Source organism: Lacerta agilis, chromosome 5 (assembly GCF_009819535.1).
Source record: "Lacerta agilis isolate rLacAgi1 chromosome 5, rLacAgi1.pri, whole genome shotgun sequence".
Lineage (NCBI taxonomy): Eukaryota > Metazoa > Chordata > Lepidosauria > Squamata > Lacertidae > Lacerta > Lacerta agilis.
Genome location: NC_046316.1, coordinates 27,247,213 through 27,275,045, shown reverse-complemented (window position 1 = coordinate 27,275,045; position 27,833 = coordinate 27,247,213). Strand labels below are relative to the sequence as shown.

Sequence of the window (27,833 nt, the reverse complement as noted above, 5' to 3'; positions counted from 1 at the left end):
CCTCCCCACCCTGTGTGCCATATCACAACCTAATTTTGACAACCCCCTCCATTTCAAAAGCATTTGGGCATGTGCCGTTGCTGTACCTAATTTCAGGTTTCTCAGGACTTGTTGCCATAGTTTTGGGAAATCACAGTAATAACAAATGTCATCCAACAATCCCCATTCCTAACACCATGCCATTAAAAAGAAAAAGAAAAACGGAAAGATGCTTTCTAGACTGAAGCATCACCTGGGTGGAAACCTGAAACATTGATGAGCGCAGAATTCGCAAGCAACTCTAAAGAACTGCTTGCATAATGTAAGTAATTTGTTTAGAATAGACAACACAGGTCTAAAAGGGATGCTGTTGGTTCTGTCTTTGTAAATAATGTAAATTGCTTTTCTGCTTTTACTGCTTTTAAAGGATGCTCCAAGGGGTGAGGGTGGAGAGTAGAATTTTCTCTCTCTCCAAACCTGGCAAGCAGTAACTGAGGACTGGGCTTTCAGCATCTTCCTGTGCCAGAGACACAGTTGGCTTTTTTTTTGGAGCACCAAATGCACCTCCTTGGTGAAGAGTTCTATCATCCAAATGGTTTCTTGAACCCAAAGTTGAGTCTGCCTTTTGTACTCTGACCGTGTCAGGACTCTCAACAGCAGCCTGTGGTCAGAAACACAGTGGCATTGGTCCAAGGAGAATCTAGGTGTACCTGGGGTCAAAGCACGATAAAGCTTAAACAAGCATGGTCCAAGAATCAGGGCAGGATGATGAGTCAGTGAAAATGCACGGCATAATATGTAAAATTGTTCAGAAGAGCTTGGGAGCAGAAAGTCTTGTGTTGTTCCAGCATCTACGAGACCTAAACTGAGGCCTTAGGTTGCCTGGTGCCCCAGATTCTGTCAAGGACCAGTGTTCCGACAACTAGTTACCCCTGCTCCCCAGAAGCCCACGAGCAGCTCTGTTACGCTGGGATCTGGGGTGAATGATCATTTGTTGGGTAACCTCTTGAGCTTGGGATTTCTGGCCCATAAGATAAAAATGCTGACCTAAACCACAGGAGTTCAACACAGAATTCCATGCTATCTGAAAACATCGTGAAAGTGACAGAGACACCTATTTACTAATGCCCTATTTTTACGATTGTGGGTGGGTGCGCTAAATAACAGCCAGAGACAACATGATGGTCTTGGTTTTGTATGCAACGTTAACAGAATCCATTCCCTAAAACAAAATGGTGATGGCTGATGCCAATATTGTTGTAGCAATTGGATATGGAGAACTGGGGAGGGGGAGAATAGATAAATGAATGTGGGATGGTGGTGGGAATTCTGTGAAGTTTGTGAAGCTTGTGTAGTTGTTCGTCATGCCTTCCCATCCAGTTCATCATGCTTTCCCATCCATTCAGTAATATGGACGTATAAATGGAGAGTGCAGATTCATGACAAAACTACATCGAGGCCACACTGGGGAGAGGGACTCAGACTGTTCAATAAAACCATATGGTTTCAATAAAACTATATTATGTAAGTGAATAAATTTATGTGTATAATAGGCACAACGTCTACCAAATGAATCTTGCATTATAATTTTAGTCTATTTTTTTAAAAAAACAAAAAACCTGGTAATTCCTTGTGATTTGGAGTCTTGCTTTTCTTTCTTTATTGGAAGTGAGATGCTTTTGACTGATTTTTATTGTTGGGGAAACAACATAGACCCACGGCAACTTGATGCTTCTAAACATTGTGCTGCCATAATTCATTCTGTCTCCTGTACCACCAGCAGTGTAAGGAAATGTGTGCTCAAATAATCTATGCCTGTGATTTTCCTGGAGCCATAGTGGGACGCTTGCGTTGGTTTGCATGCTAATGTTCTTCCCAGCACATCACAGCTGTGCTCAGGTTGTGAAACAGCTAGCACTAATGATGTGCCCTCTACTGAGTGCAGTGCACTAGGATTTCTTTTGCACAAGCCCCATCGAAACAAATGGGTTTTTTCTTCTTGTTTTTTCAGTGCTCATTGAATTTAGTAAGGCTTGTGCTTTTGCTCTCTGGCCTCGCACACACCTTGAATTGGATTAATAGACAAGGGCAGGGAAGATCCCTGGGAGACATCCACCAATTTATCCACTTCTGTTGAGAACAAGCAAAGCTACTTGAGTAATCCTGCAAGGTTGCATTGCCTATACCTCATAATCTGTGTATTCAAGACCTCAGAACAATTTAACAGGATTAATAAAGTGTGATTGCTCCTATCAATCTCTAGGTGGAGATCACTGACACAGTCTGGAAGCACAATTTCAGTGCTGCCTGTGCCTAGGCTGGAAGCCAGGCTAGCTGTACTCTTCTGCAAATGCAATTTTAATTATAATATTCATTATTCACAGCTGCATCAGTTCAGATTTTTCAATATTTGCTACCAAAGCAGCCAACGTTCTATGCCTTGCACATTTTGCTATCATCCACAGTCCATCATGAAACTCCAGTGTATAACAGAGTGGCCCTCAATCAAACAATTTCTTCCCTGTGTTCTAATGGATCCTTGAGAACTGTCCTGTGGGTTGGTGCTGGTTTGTAGACAGACTGAGATCTTAATCTCTGTCTCCCCCCCCTTAAATTTGGTTGTTGGGTGAGAAGCTTTTATTCCCCTTTCAGCAGCAAACATAGCTCTTGCTGACACAGCAGTGTGTGTGTGTGTGTGTGTGTGTTAAGAGTAATGGATGCAACGCCTCCTATGCGGCAACATGAGGCAGGTAAGGAAGCAGGATTGTATCAAAAAGAGCAATACTCTGCTGCAGAGCTGAGTTCATAGTGTGTGTGTGTGTGTGCGCGCACACACACATGTAAACATACCAACTGGGATAAGTGCCTGGCTTTGCACTTCAGCATTCCATTCTAAATCTTATTGAAAAGTTGTGTGTACGCGTGAGGGGGGGGGTCTGTTTGGCCTTTTTCTTGCCCCAAATAACTAATGTGCATTTTGTGTTCGACTTTTGAGTCCAATTTCCCCCCATGCCTCAATACATTCCGAGGTGTGATCCTAAGTTTCACTTGATGGCATGAGTGCACTTTGATTTAATTAAATAAAGCAGGACTGAAATGATAAAGATCTCTGTTCTCCTATTTTAGGAACCATGGAGTGTCACTTTTCTGCCAGGATCATTTTCCTTGCCCTTCTGTTCTCGGAGTGGGTCTGCTTGGGTAAGTCTTTTGGTCATTGCTAAACTATTATTTATTCTCCCCTTTCTTTTTTGCTTACTTCAGTAGAGAAGGGTTGATGTAATCCCTGGCTAACATACTCACTAGCCTGAATCTGAGGCCTTTTTTCTGCTTGTGATACTCAGGACAAGGTTTTTCCACTTAAACTCTCTAGTAGGTTGTCTCACTTTCAGTTCTCCTTTCCATAATGCTAGAATTCACTCAATCTGTTCAGCAGTAGCAAAATTGGTAGAGCATGAGACTCTTTATCTCAGGGTCATGGGTTCAAGCCCCATGTTGGGCAAAAGATTCCTGCATTGCAGGGGGTTGGACTAGATGACCCTTGGGGTCCCTTTCAACTCTAGAATTCTGCGATCATGCATGGTGCCTGGCTAGGAGAAACATTTTGCCACATTCAGGCAGCTGAGTGATTAATATGGTTAATGTGTGAGAAAAGGCTCCGTATGAATTTGTCCTTCAGTGGAACTACTGGCATTTTGAATTAAACACACACACACACACACATACACACACACACACACACAGAGAGAGAGAGAGAGAGAGAGAGAGAGAGAGAGAGAGAGAGAGAGAGAAATTAATGGATGAGGTTTGTTGGTTGCCTTACTGGCTCTCACCAGAAAGTGCAGGAAGTGGTGGGAGCATTATTCATTGCAGAGATTAACAGCCTTTTTGAAGCTTTCAAAGTTCAGTTGTACAGAATAAGTTTTTATTGAGGTTCAGCAAGTTTACAAGCGTCCACACCTCCTGACAAAACAAGTTGAGCTAAATAGGCATCCTGAGCTAAATAAGCATCTTATTCTAGGAAGCACCTGAGACTGCCTCCTCTTTGTTCTACTGATCTTGGTGCTTTCCCCTCCCTCCTGTGAGAAGCCTCATGCCACTTCCAACAAGCCACACCTGCCAAAATGCCCTAAGAGGAATGTGTTGCTCCCGAGGCATTTCAGGAAGTGCAATGGCATAAAGAAGGGAGCCAGTGTGGTGTAGTGGTTAAGAGTGGTGGACTCGTAATCTGGTGAACCGGGTTCGCGTCTCCACTCCTCCACATGCAGCTGCTGGGTGACCTTGGGCTAGTCACACTTCTTTGAAGTCTTTCAGCCTCACTCACCTCACAGAGTGTTTGTTGTGGGAGAGGAAGCAAAAGGAGAATGTTAGCCGCTTTGAGACTCTTTTGGGTAGTGATAAAGCGAGATATCAAATCCAAACTCCTCTTCTTCTCTGTTGCTGCTGTAAGCAGCCTGCATCTTAAAAATAATAAAATAAAATAGAAAAAGCAAGGGGGGGAGCTTTGGCCACCTTGTGAGGTAAGTAAAGTTGGTAACAACTGCTCCTGAATATTTTATGGATATTCTCCCCTGTCATGATTTTTCAGAAGGTTTTCATTTTGTTCATACCAACATATTAGGATTAAAATAACAGCAACAGCAACAACGGCACAACTCTAGTTAATGTGTTTCGGTTAATCATCCTGTCTCACCCATGTGGGAGGATTCTGTAATTAAGAACAAACTTTACACTAAGGGGGAAAATTCAAAGTTTGATACTCGGGAGATGATTTAGCTGCTGTTTGTGTTAGTTACTTCAATACAATTGTGTTAATGGTCAGAAGTTGTTATATATAGTGACAACTACAAGATTCCTGGTTTCCCCAACTGCCAATGGGAGCAATGTGATAATTGTCCCAGGATGGCAATTGTTGTTGACTTCAGATTCCTAACTTCAAATGTAGGAACTGGGGAAACTCTTTGCTTGGATTTGAAGGTGGTGTGATCTGGCTCAGTATAAGGTGTAAGTAAATTCGGAACAACTCCGCCACCCAATTAGCAGTTGTCAACAATGAAATAAGGGCTAGTTGGTATTGCCACTGCTAGAGAAGTAGAGCCGCAGTAAGAGAGCTTTCCAAATAGTGAAAGCGTCTTGCGAAATCATCCATTTGTGTGAAGATTTATATTTATTTACCATATTCTGAGAAACATGCATTTTCCATTATACAATAAAATCTCTTCTTTTTTGCACATAAAGTGCCTTATGGTGGCATATCCGTGTGAAAAATGAACAGTGTGAATCAGAAATGTTCTGCTTTTCTCATTTACCATTCCTTGTCTAATGTTAACTGAGCTGGCAGTGGCTAATCAGGAAAGAGATCTTGGGAAGATGGTGGATAGCCCAATGAAACAGTCAATCCAGTGCATGGTAGCTTTTGAAAATGGCATATTCCGTGCCAGGGGTGCTTAGGAAAGAGATTGGAAATAAAGCTGCCAGAATTGTAATGACTTTATGGAAATGTACAATTCAGCCACATCTGGCATACTGTCTATGATTCAGGTCTATGGTTCACCCTGTCTCAGAATGGATATTGTAGAGCTAGAAAAGGCTCCGCATAACCATGTCCAAACCATTTGGTCAGGAAGAATCCCTGGGGTCCTCTTGCCATTTGAGATCAGGCTGGTGGGGGATGGTTGTGAATGGTGGCTTGGGGTGGAGGTGCTTACCTGACCACTCATGAGCTTTGTGGATACATCTTGGAGGGAGAGGTCTGGTGGAGGAGGAGTGGAAAGAGATGGGGAATTTGGTAGAATCTGACCCTGGGAGGTGCCCAGCAGAATGAGAAGTGTTCATTGAGACCTGCTGGAGATCTCTGCTGTTCCCACTCTGTTTCCTGGTAAGCAGCAGTGACTCCACCATCAGGAGGTCAGGTAAGTACTGCCACCCCATCCCACCCTCTGCTACTTGGTGTGGAGACTGGGAGAGAGGGCCTTCTTGTTGCCGCCTCTCATGGTTGAAATGCACTCCCCAGAGAAGCGCACCTGGCACCAACTTTGTGGTTCTTTTAGTGCCAGGCAAATATTTATTTGTCGCTGTCCATGGTACTGTGTCTTTAGCTTTCCTGGATTTTATAGATTTTTATTTATTTTTTAATGGCTGCAGCTGCTTCTTCACTGCTTTTGTATAGCGATGGTGACATGGAAGTCTTGCACTGAGCAGCTGACTATAAGTAGACAAGAAGGTGCATGAATTTTGTCTGTCAGCAACTATTTGCCATGGTGGTCAGATGCAACCTCCTGGTTCAGAGGCAATATATGCTACTGAAAACCAGTTGCTGGGGAGCAATAAATAGGACAGTGCTGTTGCCTGCATGCCCTTCTTGTACACTTTCTCGGGGCATCTGGTTGGCTGCTCTGAGAAATGAGCTGCTGAAATAGATGGGCCATTGCTATGATTCAGCAGGGCTTCTCTTGGGATGTTCTTGCCATGCAGAATGCTCTTCTGCAACTCAGAACGAGTAACTTGGTTGGATACACATCATGACAGGACTCCAATGGTAGCACTCTTTGCTATATCCAGATAGGGTGCTTATTTTCTGGAAACCATGTGATGCTGGAAATGCAGGGCTACAGACCACTAGCTCTGTGTGTGTGTGTGTGTGTGTGTGTGAGAGAGAGAGAGAGAGGGGGGGGGAGTGGAGGAATGAATGAATGAATGAATGATGGCTGTTTTCAGTTTGGTGTAGCTTATTGTATTTTCCTTCCCACTAGAAACTGCAGCAAGAGAGATCTTTTCTTTTCTTCCAAGCTGTGCATGCACACTGATTCAATTCAGTACCCCAAGAGCTGAGTCTCCAGTGAAGTGGCATATATCTTACGCTAGGCTTTAGGGTCCCTTCTTCCTCCTCCTCCTCTTCTTTTTCATCGTCACATGCTTGGCTTTTAATCTATGCAAGTCATGAGTTTGGTGGGGGGGGGGTCCTATCCAGTTGTACTGTACTATTTACTATCTTAGTGCTTGACTGGAGATGGAATCTGTAGCTGCTTTGGCTTCTTAGCAGCACAGAAGTGAGGGCAACTTTTGGTGCTGCAAAGGGAGTTGGGGATGATGGGGAAAGCTATGAACTAAGGAGCACAGCTGAACACTCCATTTGCAGTATCGGAAGTTGCTTCCCATTTATCCAATGTCACAGTTTCTCTGATAATGCCTTGTATAAGAGCAGAGAAACATATCAGAAGAGAGGAGAAATGGGAAAGAGCAGCTCCCCTTTCCCATGTGCTTCAAACAGACTTCATGTTACCAGCCCAAATAGTTCTTAATATATGCCCTGTAATAAATAACACCCCTGTCTCAGCTATAAAGTGTCTGTCTTCAACTGGGATGCTTAAAAATTCATGGCATTCTGGCAGCCAGATAAAGGAGGCTGCTTCTCATTTTTTTCTCCTTCTATTGCTCTGCTGTTGATCCCTCTGAAATAGTAATTTGCTGAGCAGGGGGAGAAAACAAGTCATTAAAGTTAGCGACAATGTGTTGAAAAGATCAGCAGCAGCAGCAGCTGCCTAAAACACCACCTGGCAAGAGACTTCCATGTGGTGGCATTAACAGCCTAGCACTAGTGAACTCCCAGGTGTGTATGTTTGTGTGTGTGTGAGAGAGAGCCCACCTCCCAAATTACAGCACCCCAGTAGGTAGCTTTTAAAAATATGTTCCTTGTAGGAAGACTTTCAAACTTTGCTGTCTTCAGATGTCAAAGGGCTCATCGAGACGAAGAATAGAAACGTGGCTTAGGAGTAGTGCTGGGCAATATATCCATATATCGTCTAAAACCAGTTTGAAGTCCATATCACAATATTGGTTTCAAAATTTTTGACCTGGCAATATATTGCGAACAGCACTCAAAATTCTCCAGGTGCATTTTGCCCTTAGATGTCGGCCACTTGCAACCAGGTAAAGATGCCCAGATGCCAGGATAGCGCCTGATGCCTCCACCATCTGGAGATGCATGCCTGGGCATCTTTGGATCTTACATGTTTTCACACACTAGCAACACACCCTGTACAATTCTGTCTGTGATATGTTATCTGCACAATCAAAAAGAATTTCAGAAACCCAAAAGTTATGACTTGGGAGCCATCTGGCCCCCTAATGGCAACTAGGCATTTCGTTTTGGCGACTATAACGCTGGTTTAAGAAGCCATTTGGCACCTAGTTTATATATCTGAGTTTCTCGCATGATGTGTGTGTTTGGGTGTGCTATGCAAAAATCACAATGTGGGAAAAACCATGAAGCCAGCCAATGCCTCTACAATTTCAGACATTGTGATATATCAGTACATTGCAGTGTTTAGCTGGTGATATAACATAATGTTGAAAACTAGATATCGCTCAGCCCAACTCGCTGCCTTATATACCATAGTCAGCCCATGAAGCACATTGCCTGGAAGTTGATTTCCAAGGCTTCAGACAGGTTTCCCCCCCAGCTTAGGGACTGAGCATGGAATCTTCTGCATGTGCTGTATCACTGAGCTAGGGCCCTTCCCTTTCCTCCAAGCTTTTCCAATCTAAGGGATCTAGATAGGAATGAAATCTACACCCCATAGCTGGAGCATGTGTGCTTTTAGTAGCCTGGCAATCGGGCTGTACCAAATGCTGTAATATGGCTGCTGAAGAAGATCCTGCCATTAACATATCACAGCTTTTGTGCTAATCGAGAAAAGTGTGGCAGTCAAGAATGAAGGTCATTTGTCCCATGGAAAACTGGCTGCACATCAAGTATTGCAACAAAATCCTTGTTATTCAAAAGTCTCATTTGTATATGGCTGGCGGTTTTCAGGAAAGCTGCTGCCCAGCAGGTTACACAGCGCCTTGGGCATCCAGTAATCGTAATCGGCAGGTGCTCTAAACTAAGATTTCAAAACTTAGCATGCCACAGAAATGTGTTATTCTTTGGTCTTGTAAATATATTGCCCCCATGGTCTCATGCCTTTCCATCTCTCTAATCTGCATTTTAACATCATTTGCTTCCAAGCTGAAGGAAATAAACCAGTTTTGTGTGATGGTCTAACCCTCTGGAAAAGTGAACTGGCATTACTTTTTAAAAAAAACAAAAAACCAGCCATGAGATTATGCTTTGAATTATTGTTACTGTTCTGCCAGCTCCTGAATGCTAAGGTGCTTAGATTTCAATATGGTATATAAGAGAATATTTGAACGCAGACCAATTTATGGTGATAGTCATGACGGCTGGCTTCGCAAGGGGGGGGGGAAACACCAAACCCTTTCAGGCTTACTCAGCTACGGTATTCTTGGAACATTTTGCTGCCTTGAAAGGGAGGGGGTTAGGAACACTTCACGCAAAATACAGCCTTAGGGTTCAACATGTGCCCGTTTGCTAGGCAACACACCTGTATTATGCTTTGATCCCTGGTTGTTGGACAGGCAGTAATCAAAGTGAAGTCCTGCACTATCTCAGCCTAGAGAACTGGCTCACACTCAACCCTCATTTGAGCTCAGCTGAGCCAAGGCAGGGACTGTGCCAAGGGGGTGACACAGAACTAGATGAGTTGAGGGCGGTATGCAGTGGAACACATACGCAAACACACGCCTATAGTCACTGCTACAGGTGCATTTTTTGGTGTGCATGAGAAGTAGTGGGGGATTGACAGCTGCTGCCAAGTGCTTTTCATAGGAGTTTTCCTATAATCATGTTACTTTGGGAAGCAGATATTTAATAATGGCATGTACTCAACAGCTCCCTGTCTGGGGAAAGCTAGTATGTTGAGGACAGCAGAATTATATTTGGTGTTGTTTTATGAAAAAGTTTAGGCTGGAGACTTCTGTGCCCATGTCTGGTTATGTTCAGCAGCTCGAGTTTATTATAGAACCAGCTAGAGGCCCAACAAGATATTGTCCTTGGGGTGCAATGAGATGGTAAAGCCGATGGAACAAACAAACAAACAAAAAGTTCAAAACTGGGTTAAATGAATATCATCCAAGAAGGGAGCTGGCCAGCAGAATTCAGAAGTGAGATTCATCCCTGTGAGTTACCAGTAACTTAAGTTTAATATACTCATTGTTCAAGACACCCAGATTGCTACAAACATCTGTAAAAATGGCACCCATTTTGAAAACAAGCCTTAACTCCAAAGTGGTAGTTGTTTCCACATTCGGGAGCAAACTAAAACTAGCCAGAAACTATTATTATTTTTAAAAGCCTGGAAATTGTGCAATTGTACATCTCGCCTTCAGAATGACACCGTAATGTGTACCAAAGTGGGGAGCGTTGGCTGGTATTTGTAGATGCAGCAATGGACTAATTGCTAATCCGCTTCCTAGTAGTCTTATCTACTTGTGCCAACATTTATAAAATGAAAATGTTAATGATGTTTCTAATGGGGATAAATGAGTAAAATGTGGCCTATGCTTTTTTTTTAAGAGTAGTTGGTGTAAAAATAATAAACATTCTGAAAATAGGTCAGGACTAGTTTGGTTTCCATCCTTTTTAGTGGATCCTTTTGTAGCCAAAATGGTACCAGAAGGATCAAGGGAACCAGGGGGTTTGCAGAAGTGCAAAAATATTAAGGGGTGGGTGGGAAATACAAAACAGATCAATTAGTATTGAGCATGCTTGGTGGCTACAAACAGACTGTTTAGAGAGAGAGAGAGAGAGAGAGAGAGAGAGAGAGAGAGAGAGAACCCAAAAACTGGAGGAATTGAGTTTGTCCCAGCTGTGAGTTACAAATACCCACAACTTTTTGCAGCATTGGTTGTGCTGCTACTGTCATTCTAGATGCTGAATGAGAGAAGAACATGAAACAGGTCCCAGAATTCCCCCATTAAGTGTGGCATTCTCAATGAGCGAATTTTCATGTTGCACAGAGCTCTGATCCCATACCCCCACCCACATCCTCCAACTGGGGAGGGACTTTTTGAAAAGTGCTGGGAAGCACTGAGTTGTGTAGAAAAGAAGCAAAAAACAAAAACAAAAAACAACAACAACAACCCAAAAACACCACAACTATCTTAAACAAGTCCTCTTCTGAAATTACAGCTCCGAGGTTCCACTGAACATATCGTATTGTTTCCCTCTAGCGTCTGATTCAAGCAACTGCATAATTCAGTTTGAATTTAGATCAACAAAAAAGGGAGAAAAAGAAAAAACCTGTTACTAAAACAAACCAAAAGGGGCAAATTTAAGGTGACCATTACAGTTCATCCAAGGTACATCTGCATCTGTACTGTTAGTTCAACCCACACAGCAATCGGTGCTGCACTATGGAGTCCTATCCTGTGCATGTTTAACTGGAAGAAAACCCCACTATACTTGGCGAACCTTATTAACAAGAAGGTTTTGGTAGGATTGCAACCCTAGGTGCTGGAGAAGCTTATAGCATTAGGCGGCTGAATACCACTCTGCAGTAAACAATGTAACCTGTGATGATCACATGTGTTCGGCAACACTCTCCTAGCCTTGCAGGAGCATCAATAATAGATATCTCTGCTGCTGTCTGTCTCCAGACCGGTCGTTTTGTCATGAGCTCTATGTGCTCTCTAGGAAAAGAGAGCCACCATAGAAATCTGAGAACGAAGAGCAGAGTGAATAAAATGAAGGTGAATTTGTTCAAAGATGGGCACAGGTACTGTCCACTCGGGAGGCAGGAGTACAATCATCACCCTCCCAGAATGCTGCTGTTCAAGAAACTTGAAAGGCTCTTCTGTAGCATAATCATTGCGACAAACACTGTGAGTTCTGCAGGGACTTGCCATCTGGTATCTGTACAAACCACACTTTCGTTCACAAAATCAGTTTGGCCATGTTGGTCCATTAGAAAAAAAAACTTGGGGGTGGGAACCTGATTAGGATGAGCCACTGTTATGTATCACTATTATTATATCCCACTTTTTTGCCTCATAACTGACCTCCAAGCTGGCTGACTATATGAAAATTAATATATAATAAACACTATTAAAAAAATTATTTCTTTAAGTAATACTTTCATAAACCAGTGGTGTTTTATGAAGGCTTAGCGGAGAGGGGAGATGGATGGAAAATGTCCACTCCCACGCTTTTCCACACTGTTTTCCATTACAGTGTGGAAAAGATAAAGTGTAGAATGCAGCACATTTAGAAATTATGGGGAAAACCATGGAGGGATGGAGGGGAAGTTGAATGTGAAATGAATGTGTATTTGGAAAAATAAAAATAAAAATAAAAATTGATTATTTGTATGCTGCCCATCTGACTGGGTTTCCCCAACCACTCTCAGTGGCTCCCAACAGAATATTAAAAACATGATAAAACACCAGACATTAAAAACTTCCCTAAACAGGGCTGCCTTCAGATGTCTTCTAAAGGTTGTATAGTTACTTATCTCCTTGACATCTTATGGGAGGGTGTTCCACAGGGTGGACGCCTCTACCTGGTTCCTGTAACTTCACTTCTCTCAGTGAGGGAACCACCAGAAGGCCCTCAGTGCTTGATCTCAGTGTCCGGGCTGAGTGGTGTATGTATTAACTTGTAAACTTTTGAAACTCAGAAACAAAATTATATAAAAAAGGGAAATGACCACTCCCAAGCATTAAATCCAAAAGGTAAAGTTTCACAGAATTCGATTCACTTCTTGAGTAACATGGAAGTGGAAGAAAACTTCCTCACAGCTCAAATGCTTATGCATTTTAAGTTGTGAATATTGTTGACCATTGCCATAACAATACTATTTTAATGACAGCCACTTTTATCAACTGCCTTTCACCACCTGTTAAGCCCATAGTATATCTTGAAGGAAGGTGGCGCTCCAGTGGCAGGATTTGTTTTCACCCTATGCTCCCCATCTTTTTCCATTCCCGATGCTGCTGATAATAATAATAACAACAACAACAACAACAACAACAATAATAATAATAATAAATGTCCTTTGTTCTTCCTCTATCTCTTACCACATAACTTTTGTAAGAGCCTGGTAATGCACCTTTTCTGACTAGCTCTATCTCTATAGGGGTTCCCCCCACCTCCTGCTGCTGCTATTTCAGCAAGTGCTTTGCCAAAAATTTCTCCTGTGTTCCCCTCCCCAAAACATTATGCATTGATGAATGAGAAAAGAAATTGCATTTGAACATTATCACAGGGAAGGGGAAAAAATCAATTAATTTATCCTTGGTGGGATGTAGGGTTTTATTTTTTATTTGTATGTGATTACCTTTTTTGGAGGCGATGGCGGCAGGTTATGGGTGCCCTTTCTTTTGTTCTCAAATCATCTATGCTCTGCAGCCTTCTGAGTGCCCACACACTTCAATTAAAGCCCAGGGGAAGAGCTCATGAAGTAATTCACCCCATGGGGTTTTTCAGATCAGGGAAACAGGAGGTTACAGCATGCTAGAGAAAACTTGACTGGGGTGTGTGTGAATACACCATACTTGGTCACCTCAAAACCCCAAACTGATCAAAATTCTAACAAAATTCTCAAGCATCCTAAGAATGAGGCAGAAATATTGAAGCCTCTTTGGGCAGAGTAAAAACAAAACAAAACAAAAAACTTTTGTAAAACAGTTTTGTTTTTTTTTTTGCTAATTTCAAAATCTCAGCACCTGAAGGCATAGCAGATGTTAGGTGGCAATCTTAAACTTGATTTGTTTGTAGGGAGTCTGAGCTGGTGCAAGTTTTCGGCAAACTGCCCTCTAGCAGTATGCCATCAGAGGGTATTGGGGTATCATGTCATTGTGCCAAGCTCCTCCCCACCCCCACCCCTTTTAAAATATTGCTTCCATACCAAGCTATCATGTGTACAGGATAACAAACGAAGAGGCAGGGAACAGCTGCGAAGGCAAATAGTCAGGTGTTGGAATTGCTGCCAAGAAGATTATATGGAGCACCACTCTCCAAATTAGAGCTATCAGCTCTTAAACTGAGAAGATGTTCAACCCCCCTCTTGAGTTTCACTTGTTTCTATCACATCTGAAAAACGTGCTTTTTTTAATAAAAAGCAGATTTGCTGTTTTTAAAAGATAGTGAGAATTCTGAATATTGAAAGTAATATTCAGGTTGTGGGAAAGAAACACATTTTATTGCTAAGAAGAACACAACGGTGCTGATTCTACACTGCCCCTGAGAGATGCCTCCATCTGCCTGATTTCCTCTGTTGTACACAGGCATCTCTTCTTAGAGGGTTAGCACAAGTTCCAGGACATATTTCCCCCCGATGAGCTTCAATTGGCTTTGTTTATTGACATGCTTTGTGGTTAGCTTGTCTCTCTGCCTTTTCTCTGCTACCTTATGCTTTAGAATGAAGCTGATGTAAAAAGCACTTCAGAGATAATCGTCCATTGGGATGTTGTATACATAGGAATGAGATTAGAATCTGGGTGACCAGCACAGGCACCCTTCCTGAAATTAATTTTGCAAAAGATAAAGAGGACTATAAAGCGACAACATCGTCAGTTTACATATTAGAAACGAAAAGGAAGCGCGGGGGGGGGGCAATTAGTGTTTAATTGTTGTAACTGAATGTAGCAACCCTTAAAACTGTATTTCAGCTAAGAATATGTGTCACAAACATACATGCAGTTACAGGTGGGTAGCCGTGTTGGTCTGCCATAGTCAAAACAAAATAAAATAAAATAAATTCTTTCCAGTAGCACCTTAGAGACCAACTAAGTTTGTTCTTGGTATGAGCTTTCGTGTGCATGCACACTTCTTCATACATGGTTACGCATCTCGTATCCTGTTGTTTCACACCAATAAGGCATATAATGATGGCCATCGGCGCTGCACTCTCGTAACCACAGCTCCTGGGCCTGCCCTTGCGAGCGGCAGAGGCTGGTAGCAGCGGCAGAGGGACAAACAGCCTGAAAGGGCTGGCTGGCTCCAGAGAGGCACTGCCCAAAATGGCGCTCAGCCAGCCCCCTTCCTCCACTATGCAGGGCAGGGAGAAGGGTGGGGAGTAGCCAGGAGTGCTGGAAAAAAATGGTGGCGCTGGGGGAAAAAATAACGGGAAAAATTAACAGTCAGAATCGCTGATCCACAGAACGTCCACGGACCAGATCCTGGGGGCAATTGGGCCAGATGTGGCCCACAGGCCATAGTTTGCCAACCCCTACTCTAAGCGATCAGTTCAAACAAATTGGGTGGGGGTAACTGAAACGAATGCAGAAATGGAGGAAGAGAGGAGGGAAAGTATAGAGATATACTGGATGGCACACAGAGAGAGTGAGAATCCCTCTGCTGCAGACCTCACCCACTTGAGAGCCCCGTCAGGTTACCTGGCCTTCAGCTGAAAGAAGGGAATGTATCTCCTAATGCTTTTACAACTTGTCAAAGGTAAATTTTCAAAGGCGGAAAGTAGGGTTGGTTGGTGCCATTTTGCATTGCACCTAAAAATATATATCCCCCTATTCATTGTCCAGTGATTTGGCACACTGCTAGAGGTGAGCGAATCCAGAATCTAGAAAAAAAGGCAAGTACACCTTTCCATATGACACTCCTGTCACATCCTGACATCTAGGAATCCAGACATGCAGGTTACACTCAATCTGTGTGCAAATGGCCTCTCAAAATTCTCCACCCTTTTGGAGTAATTCCTTTTGTCAGTAGGGAAATTGGAAGGATGTGGGGGTAGGAGAAATTCTCCAATAGCTTCTTGGGCAAGTGGAGCCCACCAATACCCATTAGTATCAACAGTACAACTTTCTTTATTTTTCTCCACTGCAACTGGCAGCAGCTGTATTGGCATCCTAGCCACCACCACCATTTTGCATCTTCCACAGTTTCTCCAGATCTAATGTTGTTCCAGGTGACATGCTGGCTGGGGCTGATGGGAATTTAGCCCAAAACAGCTGGAGGACACCAGGTTGATGAATGCTGATTTAGGTATTCTTCGTTTATTGTCTTGGAATTGCTGTGTGTTAAACTGAATGTTACTGTCCTCTTCCCTGAAATCACTAAGATGAAGGATGGGTTATAAATATTTAAAACAAAACAGAGGAACTATGTTGTCTTTGTTGTCTTGGAATGGCAGTACTGGTTTTCCCAAGAAGTCTAGGCTAACATTGATTGGGAACAGCTTTGTATGAATCTGCCAAACTGATTTAAGGAGTATATTTCACACTATACTGTCAAAACTACACTTCGTTGTGCTAGTGTCTGGTAAGCTTTCAGGTGTTTTGGTGTATTCAGAACTGGGCACCTGTTTTATAGGTGAGCCAGCAACATGATCCTGCAGAGACAAGATGGAAAATATTTCTGACAGGCCAATTAAATCCCTTATTTCCCTTGTTCAATAATGTCTGGCAGTGAAAGTAGATCTCTTAATAAAAGACAGTGCTGGCTGTTCTAACGCTGGCTGGGAACCAAAGTAAGCCCATCTGTCAAATGTATTGCGCTTTGCATCTATACCCTTTCAGAAACTTGGTAGATCTGTCTTCTGCTAACACAATTGCTCCATTTTTCACTCTGCTTCCAAACCAGTGTGGGCCACTCTACTTGGTTGTCTTGGTTCTGATTCCCCCAGATCAATCATGCATCAATTAATGCGGCCTTTGGCTAAGTAACACCTCTGAGCCTCAGATCTCCATTTCTGAAGTGGTAAAAAAGAGTTACTTGCTTCATTGTAAGGGTCCCTTCAGATATATTTTTTTTATTGAGCGTTCATCATTATATGTGATCATGGTGTCACTGGGGCAGTTATATGCTATCACACTTTCAATGCCATTTGCGCCTGCAGAAGTTTCTGGGCAGCTAAATTGTTTATTTTGCAGTAGGTATATGTTCAGCAGTTTCCTGCTAAAATCCTGCAATTTGTCAATAGTGCAAATGCTCTGCTTTTGGTTCAAAAACGCTCCCTCCAGATGGCAATAATGTGGTTACTTTGGGGACGTATTGCAGAACAACTAAGAAAGTGGAATAAATGTGTCTATGGTCCTGTGTAAATCCATCTCCGATGCACTATTATTGCATCAATGGCTTGTTTTAACTCATGTTTAGTCGTATTGTATGAGGGTCTCCTGTACACCATTTGGCATGATTAAGTGGTATAACCACAGATTGTTGAAATACATAAATAAATAGAAATGATGCAGAGTCCACATGCAGAAAAACACCAGCCTGAAGGGACCCTAAGATTGTTACTGGTATGACTGCAATAGGGAACACCTACCTGCTCCGAATCCCCACAATTATGCTAAAATGCCAGTAACAACAATGAAGGAGGTTCCTACTAAACATTCTTTTAAAAAACAACAACACCCACCTTTCTGACAGTAAGAGCTGTTCAGCAGTGGAACAGACTCCCACGAGAGGTGGTGGACTCTCCTTCCTTGGAGGTTTTTAAGCAGAGATTGGATGGCCACCTGTCAGGGATTTTTTTTTAGCAGCGATTCCTGCATTGCAGGGGGTTGGACTAGATGGCCCTTGGGGTCCCTTCCAACTCTAAGATTCTATGATTCTCAATGCTTCCGGGTGCAAGGGTCTTGCAAGCGTTGTGTGCTTTTACTTACTTGAGCGAAAATAAGCGGGCAGCTGAAATAAGTGAGCCTCATTATTTAAGGTGAAAGGAAAGGATGCTCTGGCGCAATTAAGGCTGACGAGGCAAAAGGCTGACAGCCATGGGAACAATGTGAAGTATTAATCATGTGCTAAAACAGTAATTGCCATCTCCTGTTCCCTTTGCATGGTATTGCCACCCCAGTGCAACAGAAGGAAAATAATAATTATAAAAGAAACAGCCATTTGTCTTCGGGAAGATCTAGGTATCTGGTTCTTACTACATTCACAGCAGCAAACACAAAGTGGCTTGTGGAAAAGCCGGGCTCGAGGTCCTTCCTGGGAGCCTCCTGTATGATGATAGCCTAGCTGCAGGGATATAGCTATTCTTAGCCCATCCTTTAAAGTAAGATGTGCAATCAGGTGCAGAGGTCATACAGCAAGGGGCATGCACTTCAAGCTGCATTTTAATAACTCCATTTAAAACACAAGATGAAACTTACATAGGACAAACAAAGGGCCATACAGAGAGGTGTGTGTGTGTTTATGTATGCATTTACAAAGTTCTGTTTATTGTTTCTAGTCATGTCCTAAATAGCAATGGGGTGGGTTAATTCCCCCGGAGCTTGATTTGGAAACAGTTCAGTAATCACGGAGACTTCTTTCAGAAAACAACCTTTCCTGTTCTTAAAGCATGCCCCAACAAATGATGTTGCCACCTGCACAAATTAGGAACAGCTCCTAATTCCAGTTGTTTGTGTAGTTGGTTTGAGAAATAGCGCCTGAAACAGTTGTATCTTAGGACAAACTGCAGGATGCATAAGGGTTTTTGAATAAAACTCAGGGCTGAGTGCACAGTAGACAGGAGTGTGGACACAACCTGAGTTTGCAGAATGCACTATGCCTGCAACAGATGTGTCGACTGTGTGTGCAACAAATGAGAAACACATGCACATTTATTAATTTTAAAAAGCCAGCTCCCTTGGAAAAGCGCTACACATTCATGCATCCTGGACAGGAATGCCACACAGTACATGCTCTCATCTTTATTGGTACCTCTCTGCTTCCACCCACTGGGATCCAAGATTCTTCCTCCTTTCATTTTAGGATTGGACCAATTTGCTGTGTCTGACTTAAAAGGGGGAACAAGTGCTTTTGAATAGCTCAGCTGACGCTAGCTATTTACTTTGGGTCATGCAAAAGGCTCCCTTTTTACCCATTGCAATCCAGCTTTCTTGTTCAGGGCTATGTCTGTTGCATCAGTTAAAACATGACCTCACAGATATAAACAACACCTTTTTATCTGTCCCTATTTTTCCAGGCCTAAGCAACCGCTTGCCGTACTTCGTAAATTATTTCTTCGACACATACCTGTTGATCAATGAAGATACGCCAGTGGGTAAGTTCATTGAGCTTTTATGTCTAATGAGTTAAATGGCATGTTTCGCATCAAATTCTCTTTGGCTTGGGGGGGCAGGGGGGGGTGAAGAAAGTCAAGAACGGCTACTCAGTATGTTGATTTTAAAGTAGCTGCCTATAAAAGGCAATTAGATTTCCCCCTCTAGAGCGTTATAATGTGCACTGTCTTTGGTTGCTTTCAGAAGGCTGATAAAGATTCTGTTGATGAGGCTGAGGTTTCAGTCTGATTAAAGGGAAATTAAACTGGATGCAGTGTGAACAGGCCTATGACAAACTCTGAAGAAGAATCCCAAATGCTAGCGTGGATTTGCTTAGATCTGCTCCATGATCCTAGACTTCCATATTTTGCAATGGTTTTCTTGTTGCAGTTTTATGTGCCCTCCGCCATTCACTTTGATTTATTTATTTTTGTGTATGATGAAGCATTTCCTCTTCTTATCTATTCTGTCTGCAGTGCAATATATTGTTTATCTGGCGGTAGAGAACACCAGAGTTGAAATTAATTATTCTGACTGTATCTTACTACTATGTTTCTTGGTTCAGTCCAATAAGTTTCTTTCAAAAATAATAATAATAATGTTTGAGCTGGGATAGCTCAGTCAGTAGAGCATGAGACTCTTCATCTTAGGGCCGTGGGTTCAAGCCCCACATTGGGCGAAAGATACCTGTATTTCTGGGAAATTGGACCAGATGACTGTCAGGGTCCCTTCCAATTTTACAATGCTATGATTGTATGATGTGTAAATTGCCACCCTGCTCTCGAATCTTCTGCTTTGTGTGGTCAGAACTGGCAACCAGGTAGCTAACACAGATTTATTTATTTGTTTATAGAAATATTTATATACTGTTGTATCATAAAAAGTATATCGCAGTGGTTTACACCAATAAAGAAACATAAAACGAACAAGAACATCATAAAAAGTTAAAAATAAAACAAGTTAAAAGCAAATTAATAAAAAAAACATCAACAGAGACCATTGTGGGGGGTGTACCCTTAATTGCCTTCATAGGACTGGTGGAATAGAAAAGCTTTTAGCAAGTGTTTAAATGTTGGCACAGAAGAAGTTGGTCTGCTGAATGTTTTGGCAGGGTGTTCCACAGGACTGGGCAGATTTCTCGTTGTTGTCAAATGACCCTCATCAACTCCTTCCCATGTCTATCCAAAAGTCGGTCTCGGTGCTTACCTTAGGGAAACTGGGTAGTGGGATTGCATCCTGAAGTACTCAGAGTTTGAAAACAAAAACCAGGGTTGTCCAAATACTCAGCTAAGCTCTACTCACTGTGCAGTTATCAGTTCCCCAAAATGATCCTGAGTATAAAGATAGGTTTTATGAAATTCGCAAAAATAATGTTGCGATGCCCCAAAATCCTTTCACCGGGCAAGAAATTCCAGGGGTGGAAATGAAGGATGTTGCTGTGAAGCTATAGTAACATTTTAAAACATGAAATAAAAGCATTTAATTGAACTTTTATTTCATGCCACTTGAAAATATGGCATATGTGAATGCGTCTTCCACATCCAGATAGATGTCTTGTGAGCCGACTGAGAACAGGGAATGGTTGTGTGTGTGTGGTTTTAATTGTGCCCTTGGCAAAATATTTCGGCGTTTGATTGACAGATTTAGCCTTTATTTATTTATTTTGTCAGTGATCAGTTTTAGTAAATGTAAAAATCGATCGGGCCCTTTCTTGGCCTCTTTCCAAGCTCTCAGTCCATTAAACTTGTGCTCTTCAATCAGGGCCTGTGGATGGCTAGTAATGCTGTTCGAATTGATTGTAAGCCCTGTGTGTGCACAAGCACAGTCTGAGCATGATGGGCTGCTCTCCCTGTTCAAGCTAATAGCTGTGATTTTATCAGGGCCCGAATAGCAGAGCCCTCTATTTTCTTGCATGTGCTCCCCGCCCCTGTTTGCAGTTCACACTTGCTACACAACACCGTTAATCCATGTATTCTTAGTGAAAGGTAAATTTGATTCTGAATTAAAAACAAAAAAACAAAAAACATGGGATGCTTAAGACATTCTTTAGGGGGGGGGGGGTAAGGCATCACCTTGCCGACAAATGTATAGTTAAAGCTATGGTTTTCCCAGTAGTAATGTATGGAAGTGAGAGCTGCACCATAAAGAAGGCTGATCGCCGAAGAATTGGTGCTTTTGAATTATGGTGCTGGAGGAGACTCTTGAGAGTCCCATGGACTGCAAGAAGATCAAACTTATCCATCCTTAAAGAAATCAGCCCTGAGCGCTCACTGGAAGGGCAGATCCTGAAGTTGAGACTCCAGTACTTTGGCCACCTCATGAGAAGAGAAGACTCCCTGGAAAAGACCCTGATGTTGGGAAAGATGGAGGACACTAGGAGAAGGGGACGACAGAGGACGAGATGGTTGGACAGTGTTCTCGAAGCGACTGTCATGGGTTTGCCCCAACTGCGGGAGGCAGTGGAGGATAGGGGTGCCTGGCGTGCTCTGGTCCATGGGGTCACGAAGAGTCGGACACGACTGAACGACTGAACAACAACAACTTTATTGCCACATTTGCATAGTTTAGCATGAACTTGGGCTCCCAGGGCAGAGATTGCAGCTGGTTTGCTTCTTTTTGGTTCCTGTTTAGCTCTGCACTGTGTGGCATATTGAGTCCTCCCTCAAAGAGGGGCATGTGTTGCAGTGCGACCAGGCAACCAAACCCTTGTGTTGTGGGTGGGAACGTTTGGATAGCCACAACACCCTATTGGTAGGTCCCTTGATGCTGGGTACAATCCGACCAATGGGACGCTAGCTAAAACAGATCGAGGGACCTACATAAGCCTATGCACATGTCCCTGAGCTTCCTCTTGGGGCCAGTACATCGGAACACCCGCCCACCTCTCCCTATATTTAGGGTTTGCGCTTGACCTTGCTATGTCGTCGTGTGTTGCCTGCAGTTGGGATAGGGGCATGGTAGGAATTTTCCCCATTTGGCTGATTGGCTGTTGCCACTTGGGTTTCGCCTGCCGTGTAGCAAATCATCACAACTTGTAAGGTTGCGGATAGGCTCTGGTTCAGGTGATAGGTATGACAGAATCCTCTTGCCATCCCTATGCAAAGGGTATTCCGGTAAAGGAATCCAGGGACTCAATGGTTTGCTCAACCCTGAGAGGGGTTGTACCTGTGTCCAGGGGGACATCTGGGTGGTGGACTAGCCAGACCCCGGCTTTCCGCTGTTCCAGGTGTTCACCCTAGGCTGACCTATGCTGGTGCCCTGGGTCAGTGCTACCTGCCATGGTGCAGGGAGCTAGTCGAACCAGAGCCTATGCAACCACTCACCTGCTAAATTCTGCCAAAAACAAAAATTTGAGTCTTGTCTGATTTTATTTAAGGGGGAAGTTAAAGGTCTAAACACGCAACTAAGCCCCAGGGTTTGGCTTAGGGTGTTGTCTGAAACCCCACCCTCATAGTTAATCTCTCTCCTCCTTCACTGAGGGGCCTAACCATCAATTGCCAGTCCCATCTTCCCTGCAGGTTCACAGGGTGTGCTTTGGTTTGCTTTTGTTTCATTTGATTTCCCATCTACACTAATAATACCAGAAATATTTGGTGCAATCTCGAGGTTGAAGATTTTGTAAATATACGGAGAGGGGGGTATGCTACTTGAAATTAACAGGAGAACACAACACTGGGAACCAGCAATTCCAAAGGAAAACCTGTGCACTCAGGCCCCATTTACATGATTTGATTATTACATTTTAACCGTTCTCCAAGCTTCAGAGGTGCTGCTTGTGGATAAGTAGTTCTATGCAACAGGGAGAACACCCACACACACACACGCACACACACACACACACACACGGAATAGCTTTCAGAGCTGGCAGGTTTTCTCACATGAGGGCAACTAGCTTCAGAGTAAAAACAACAAGCACAAGCACAAGATGTCCCTGATTGTAGTTTGGAGCCTGTTGTTCTCAGCTAAGAGTGTTATAAATGAGGCTGATTGCATTCAACTAAATATGGAAGCTGCTTAGGGCCCATGTGAATCATTGAACAGTACATAGTCCTAGTGTAGAACTTGGTGCTCCACAAATTGCCTTCCCTTGATATTGTATACTTCAAATATTTGCTGGGCTACTAGATAAAGATGGTGGCAGTGATACTCTATTTTGTATCTCTTTGCAGTCCCAATCAGCTACAATTTAGGCATAATTTTTATTTGGTGGGGGGGGGGGCTCTCTTCATTCCATTAAGCACCATAGCTAAATCTCATTAGTCATATGAGACTATATAAGGATGCTTCCGGGGGGAACGGGACACCTGAAGCTAGTTCAGAGTAAGGGCTATGCTTGTCAAGAAACTTTGCCCTCACTCTGAATTTGCTTCACATGCTCTTAATGGTGTTTTTATTATTAAAATTGGTTGTGAGGTGATGTCACTTTTACTAGGGACAAGGGGAAGTTTTCAAACCCAAAATGACATGGAAGCTAATTAGGGCTGCAAAGAGCAGGAAGCTGGGGATGGGGAAGCTTTGGGGAATTTTTTAATTGCCCTTGAACAATTTTGCTTTTATAAATGTTTGCTAGAAAACAAAGCCCACTAGTGACTCCATTCGCTCCCCCATTTAGCCTGTTGCTGTCTTCCCCCATTTAGCCTGTTGCTGTCTTCTACAACTCAATTGCATTAATCAAACAATTTCCCCCCTCCCTGGTCCCTGCTCAAAATCCCTCCTCCCTCTCTCTACCTGGCTTGAATTTAACTGCCTCCCCCTTCCTCCACGTGATGCCTAAAGGAGTGTTAAGCAACAATTAAATAGATAATTCCCCATCTAATCACTTACATGAGTAAATTAGTCTTGTCAGGAGCTATTAAGACAGAGAGCTCGGAATTCATTAGGCTAGATTGGGCCTATGGAGCTTCTGGCATCGCTGCTAGTCCAGGCTGATTAATTTCCTTGAAAACACTATCAATGCCCATCTGTTTCATTTAGATCTTTGGAGAGCAATTTTCAGGTGGACTGACCCCCTCGTCAGTTATTTCACCCAGAAGTAATGACTGACACACACAGCCTACTGCAGTGTGAAGAGGAAACTCTGTGCTGGTGTATAAAAGTAAAATATTCATGCACACTTGTTCAAGACCTGCAGCCAAAATTTGGCTCATGGTTTAAAATTGATTAAGGGAAAGTTAAGTGTTGCCTCCTTCCCTGCAGTTCCTCAGCATGTGAATCTCGGCTAGCCTTTCTCCCATTGTTGTCCAACCCCACTTCCTCTAGAGTCTAGAGAATACTCCTTCTCCTTTCCTTGTTTCTCCTGCTGCCCTTGACCTGCTGCCTTCTCCTGTGCTGAACAAACTCATGGGGGCCAACTAATTCTGGTTTTGTTCCTCATCCTCCTCTCAGCTGAGTTCTTCAAGGGCAAGGAGGAGGTTGGCACCCAGGGTCACTTCCAGGACGAGATGTAAGTAAGAAGACAGGCAGACTGATGTTGGTGGGGCAGAGGCCCTTTTGCCCTAGGACAGTGGTGGCGAACCTATGGCACGCGTGCCAGAGGGGGCACACAGAGCCCTCTCTGTGGGCATGTGCGCCGTCGCCCCCAGCACAGAGTTAGCTACTATACGAAACTTCCAAATGTGACAAAAATGGTGAGTATCTTGTTATTTTTACAAACATTACCCTATTAAAAAATGAAAGACAAAAATTAGATAAATCAATCTAATGAACAGAACTGCAAAACATAATTATAATCCAAGGGTCTACATTTTGTAGAGTACCCATTGAAAACAGGTAAGCCTTAAAAGCCCTCTTAAACATTGCAAGGGGTGAGGTTTGCCAGAAATATGTAGGGTTTTGGGGGGGGAGGGGGAGAGGAAAACCACCGATAGTGGGTGGGGAGAACTGAAGCGATAATGAGCTTAGCTTTTGCCTCTTAGGACACACTAGCTAAAAGATGAAGCTGAGGGAGAATCATCCTGCAGAGAGGCGCACAAATTAAGAGCTACTCATTTAGACAGACAGCCTTGGAGAAGGTTATGCCTGTCCCGCGGTGTGTGTAATTATTGTTGATCACTGAAGCATGTCCCTTCAAGACCGGATCTTAGGTTTAGTTAAGCGTAAGAGGGCTGCAAAAATAGGGAAGATGTACATAGATCTGATATCAGCACCAGTCCTGTTGCTTAACAACAAGGATGCTCATAGTGAGTTTGATGCTACAATGTCATCCAGCCTCCACCCCCCTCAATGTACTTCGCCCCCTTGCATTCACTTAGAGATTGTAAGCTCCTAAAGGCAGGGACTTTTAATCTGAAAAGCATCGTGCACATTGACAGAGCTACCTAAAAAACATTGACATCTTATCTTGCATACAAAGTCTGAAGACTCCATAAGCTGTGTAAGGTTTTCACAAAACCCTGTACAGATTGCAAATCCCCATGCATCTTCCCCTGCTACGTACTAATGAAACCTAATGTCTGCATGCGCACAGAAGATATTTAAAGCTAGAAGTGTGTAAGGCTAAAGAAATACTGCAGGCGACTTGATAATGAGGTACTAATTGGGCATCAACCATGTGCAAATTAAATGAAGCCCAGCGGAAGACTGGAAAGCTATAGCTAAGTCAACAGTTGGCTCACTACTGAACTACATTTGTTTACATTGGACACAGTTTGATACACTGTTAAATGCATTTAAATGCCATTGATTTCAGCAGATTGAACAAGGGATGCTCAACTGCGCATTCTGGATTTTGTTCTGTGGATTGTGTTCTGTGTAATGTAGACTTGCCAGAAAGGGTTAGAGCCATTTCTGAAGTGTCGTGCTGAAGTGACTTTTTTATATAAAGATATTTGTTATTGTTGTTTCAAAGCACAAGAATCCTACCGCTCTTTGCATGCGATGTTGATGTCATCAAGGAGATAATTTATCTAGCATTGTGCCAGTTTCTCAGATATCTCCATGCATTACCTTCATCCATATTCATGCCTTATGGTTTGGGGGAAAGCACGCCAAAACCCAGTATTTCATAAGAAATAACAGGGCAGGTACTGCATAGATATGGATTGGGGCTAGTGTTGTGTGTATATACCTTCCCAAATAATGGCAGTGCACTGGATGGTGACTGAACAGAAGTGTTTACACAGCTCGAGATTTCTGTGCAAGTATCAATGAAGCACTCTCAGTGAGAGAGTGCTTAAAAGGTGTTGGGAGAAAATTAATTTCTGAGAACAAGCTTCATTTTATGATAGAGTGAGATTATGTTTCTGCTTCTTGTGGACTTCTTTATTGCCTTTGAAAAGTTTGATTAACTTGTGATCCGTTGTGTCATGGTGAAGTTTTCTTCTATCTAACTCAACTTCTGTGCAACTGGGTGTCTGTTTCACCATGTCACAAAGAAGAAGGCTGACTGCTTGTATGAGGGGGCCCCGGACAAAATTTTCTCTGGCACACACCCTCCTCCTTTAGTGGGTTTATTTGAAGGGAGGTGGCAGTGCGCCAAGCAGTACCAGGTGGCTGGATTTAGCCACCATTTTTGTTCCCCCTAATGTTGCTCCAGGCACTGTGGGAAATTAAAATGGCGGCCAGGTCCAGTCATCTGCTTGTCCACATGGGAGTATATTTTCAAGATTTCATTTACAAGGAAATGACAATGTTGGAGAAAAATCACTGCTATATTTTTATCATCATCATTCTGTAATAAATGATGGCGAAAACATGTCTTAGGCTATTTTGCTTAAGTTTCCCCCCCAGGAGGAATTGCCTTGCCACACCTTTCGTCGCTTATCTCGGCCTCAAGGCATTTCGTTGGCAGTAATAAATGACAACCCTTTGAACAGGCTGTATGCCAGAATGCTATGATATCCAGTATATAAGTGGTCTGCTACACAGCAGCTCCTTTTGCATTCACATGGCAGCCTTGTGTGTGGCCAAAGCATGGCAATGGGGGTGCAAATCAGAAGGTCTGATTCTGCAGGAAAACACAGAAATATATGAGCCATAGCTGTTGTTAACTATTTATTAGGAAATTGGGGCGCCTTTGTGTTTTCAAGCTGATGCCTCTTCCTCAGGGTCAGAATCTCTATGGCCTTATTTGTTCCCATCAAAATGCCTTGGGGGGAAAACAAAAACCTTAGAGAGAATTACATGATAAATAGTTAATAAAACATGTGCCTCTTATTGTTGCAATTTGTTTATTTCGAATACCAGTGTGGTATCCAATGTTCGCTAGCACGAGGATTTTCACTTATGCAATGAAACTTCTCCCTCTCCCTGTGTGCCTCTGTGCCCTATCTATAACTGCTATGAAGGATTGGGAGGGGGAAAACCAACCACCTGGAACAGATTTAAGGGATGCACAGGAAGTGGAGAGGGAGGGGAAGTTCCTTTGTGCAGCCAAGAGTCCCTGCACTAGCAGAAGCACTTGGCTGGCTATCCCTTCCTGCTCTATAGCGGGGGTCAGCAAACTTTTTCAGCAGGGGGCCGGTCTACTGTCCCTCAGACTTTGTGGGGGGCCGGACTATATTTTTTGGGGGGGGAAATGATGCAAGAGCACCACGAGCCCAGGTGGCTGCTTACCTATGTCTTGCGAGCGGCAGGGGCACAATGAGCGGTGCGCGAAAGGGCTCCATAGAGGAGCTGCTTTAAATGGTGGCTGCTTAAGAGGGGCACTCAGCCAACCGTGGCTCCTGTGTCTTGTGAGCGGCAGGGGCTGGCGGCAGCAGCGGTGGGACGGTGAGTGGTGCGCAAAAGGGCTCTGGAGAGGGGCTGCTTAGAATGGCGGTCGCTCGAGCGCTGCTGCTGCTGGCACCAACAAAGCCCAGCCCCCTTCCTCCTCTAGGCAGGGCAGGGAGATGCCAGGAGGAGGGAGGGAGGAGCTGCCGCCACCACCGCCGTGTGAGGGAGAGGGAAAGAACACGCTCGCTGGCGATCCACGTGGTGATTTTTGGACTGTCCGCAGGCCGGATCCAGAAGGCAATTGGGCCTGATCCGGCCCGCGGGCCTTAGTTTGTCGACCCATGCTCATAGCC

At 43.5% G+C, this 27,833-nt stretch overlaps 1 protein-coding gene across 1 annotated transcript in view; it reads left to right on the top strand.

Moving 5' to 3' along the window:
• Positions 1 to 3,109: 3,109 nt before the first annotated feature.
• Positions 3,110 to 27,833, top strand: part of CDH23 (cadherin related 23) — a 364,543-nt gene continuing 339,819 nt past the window's right edge. Inside the window, 2 exon segments of the mRNA XM_033149078.1 lie at positions 3,110 to 3,177; positions 18,753 to 18,830. Of these exon segments, the coding sequence (XP_033004969.1) occupies positions 3,111 to 3,177; positions 18,753 to 18,830 (145 nt within the window). The 5' untranslated portion in view covers position 3,110.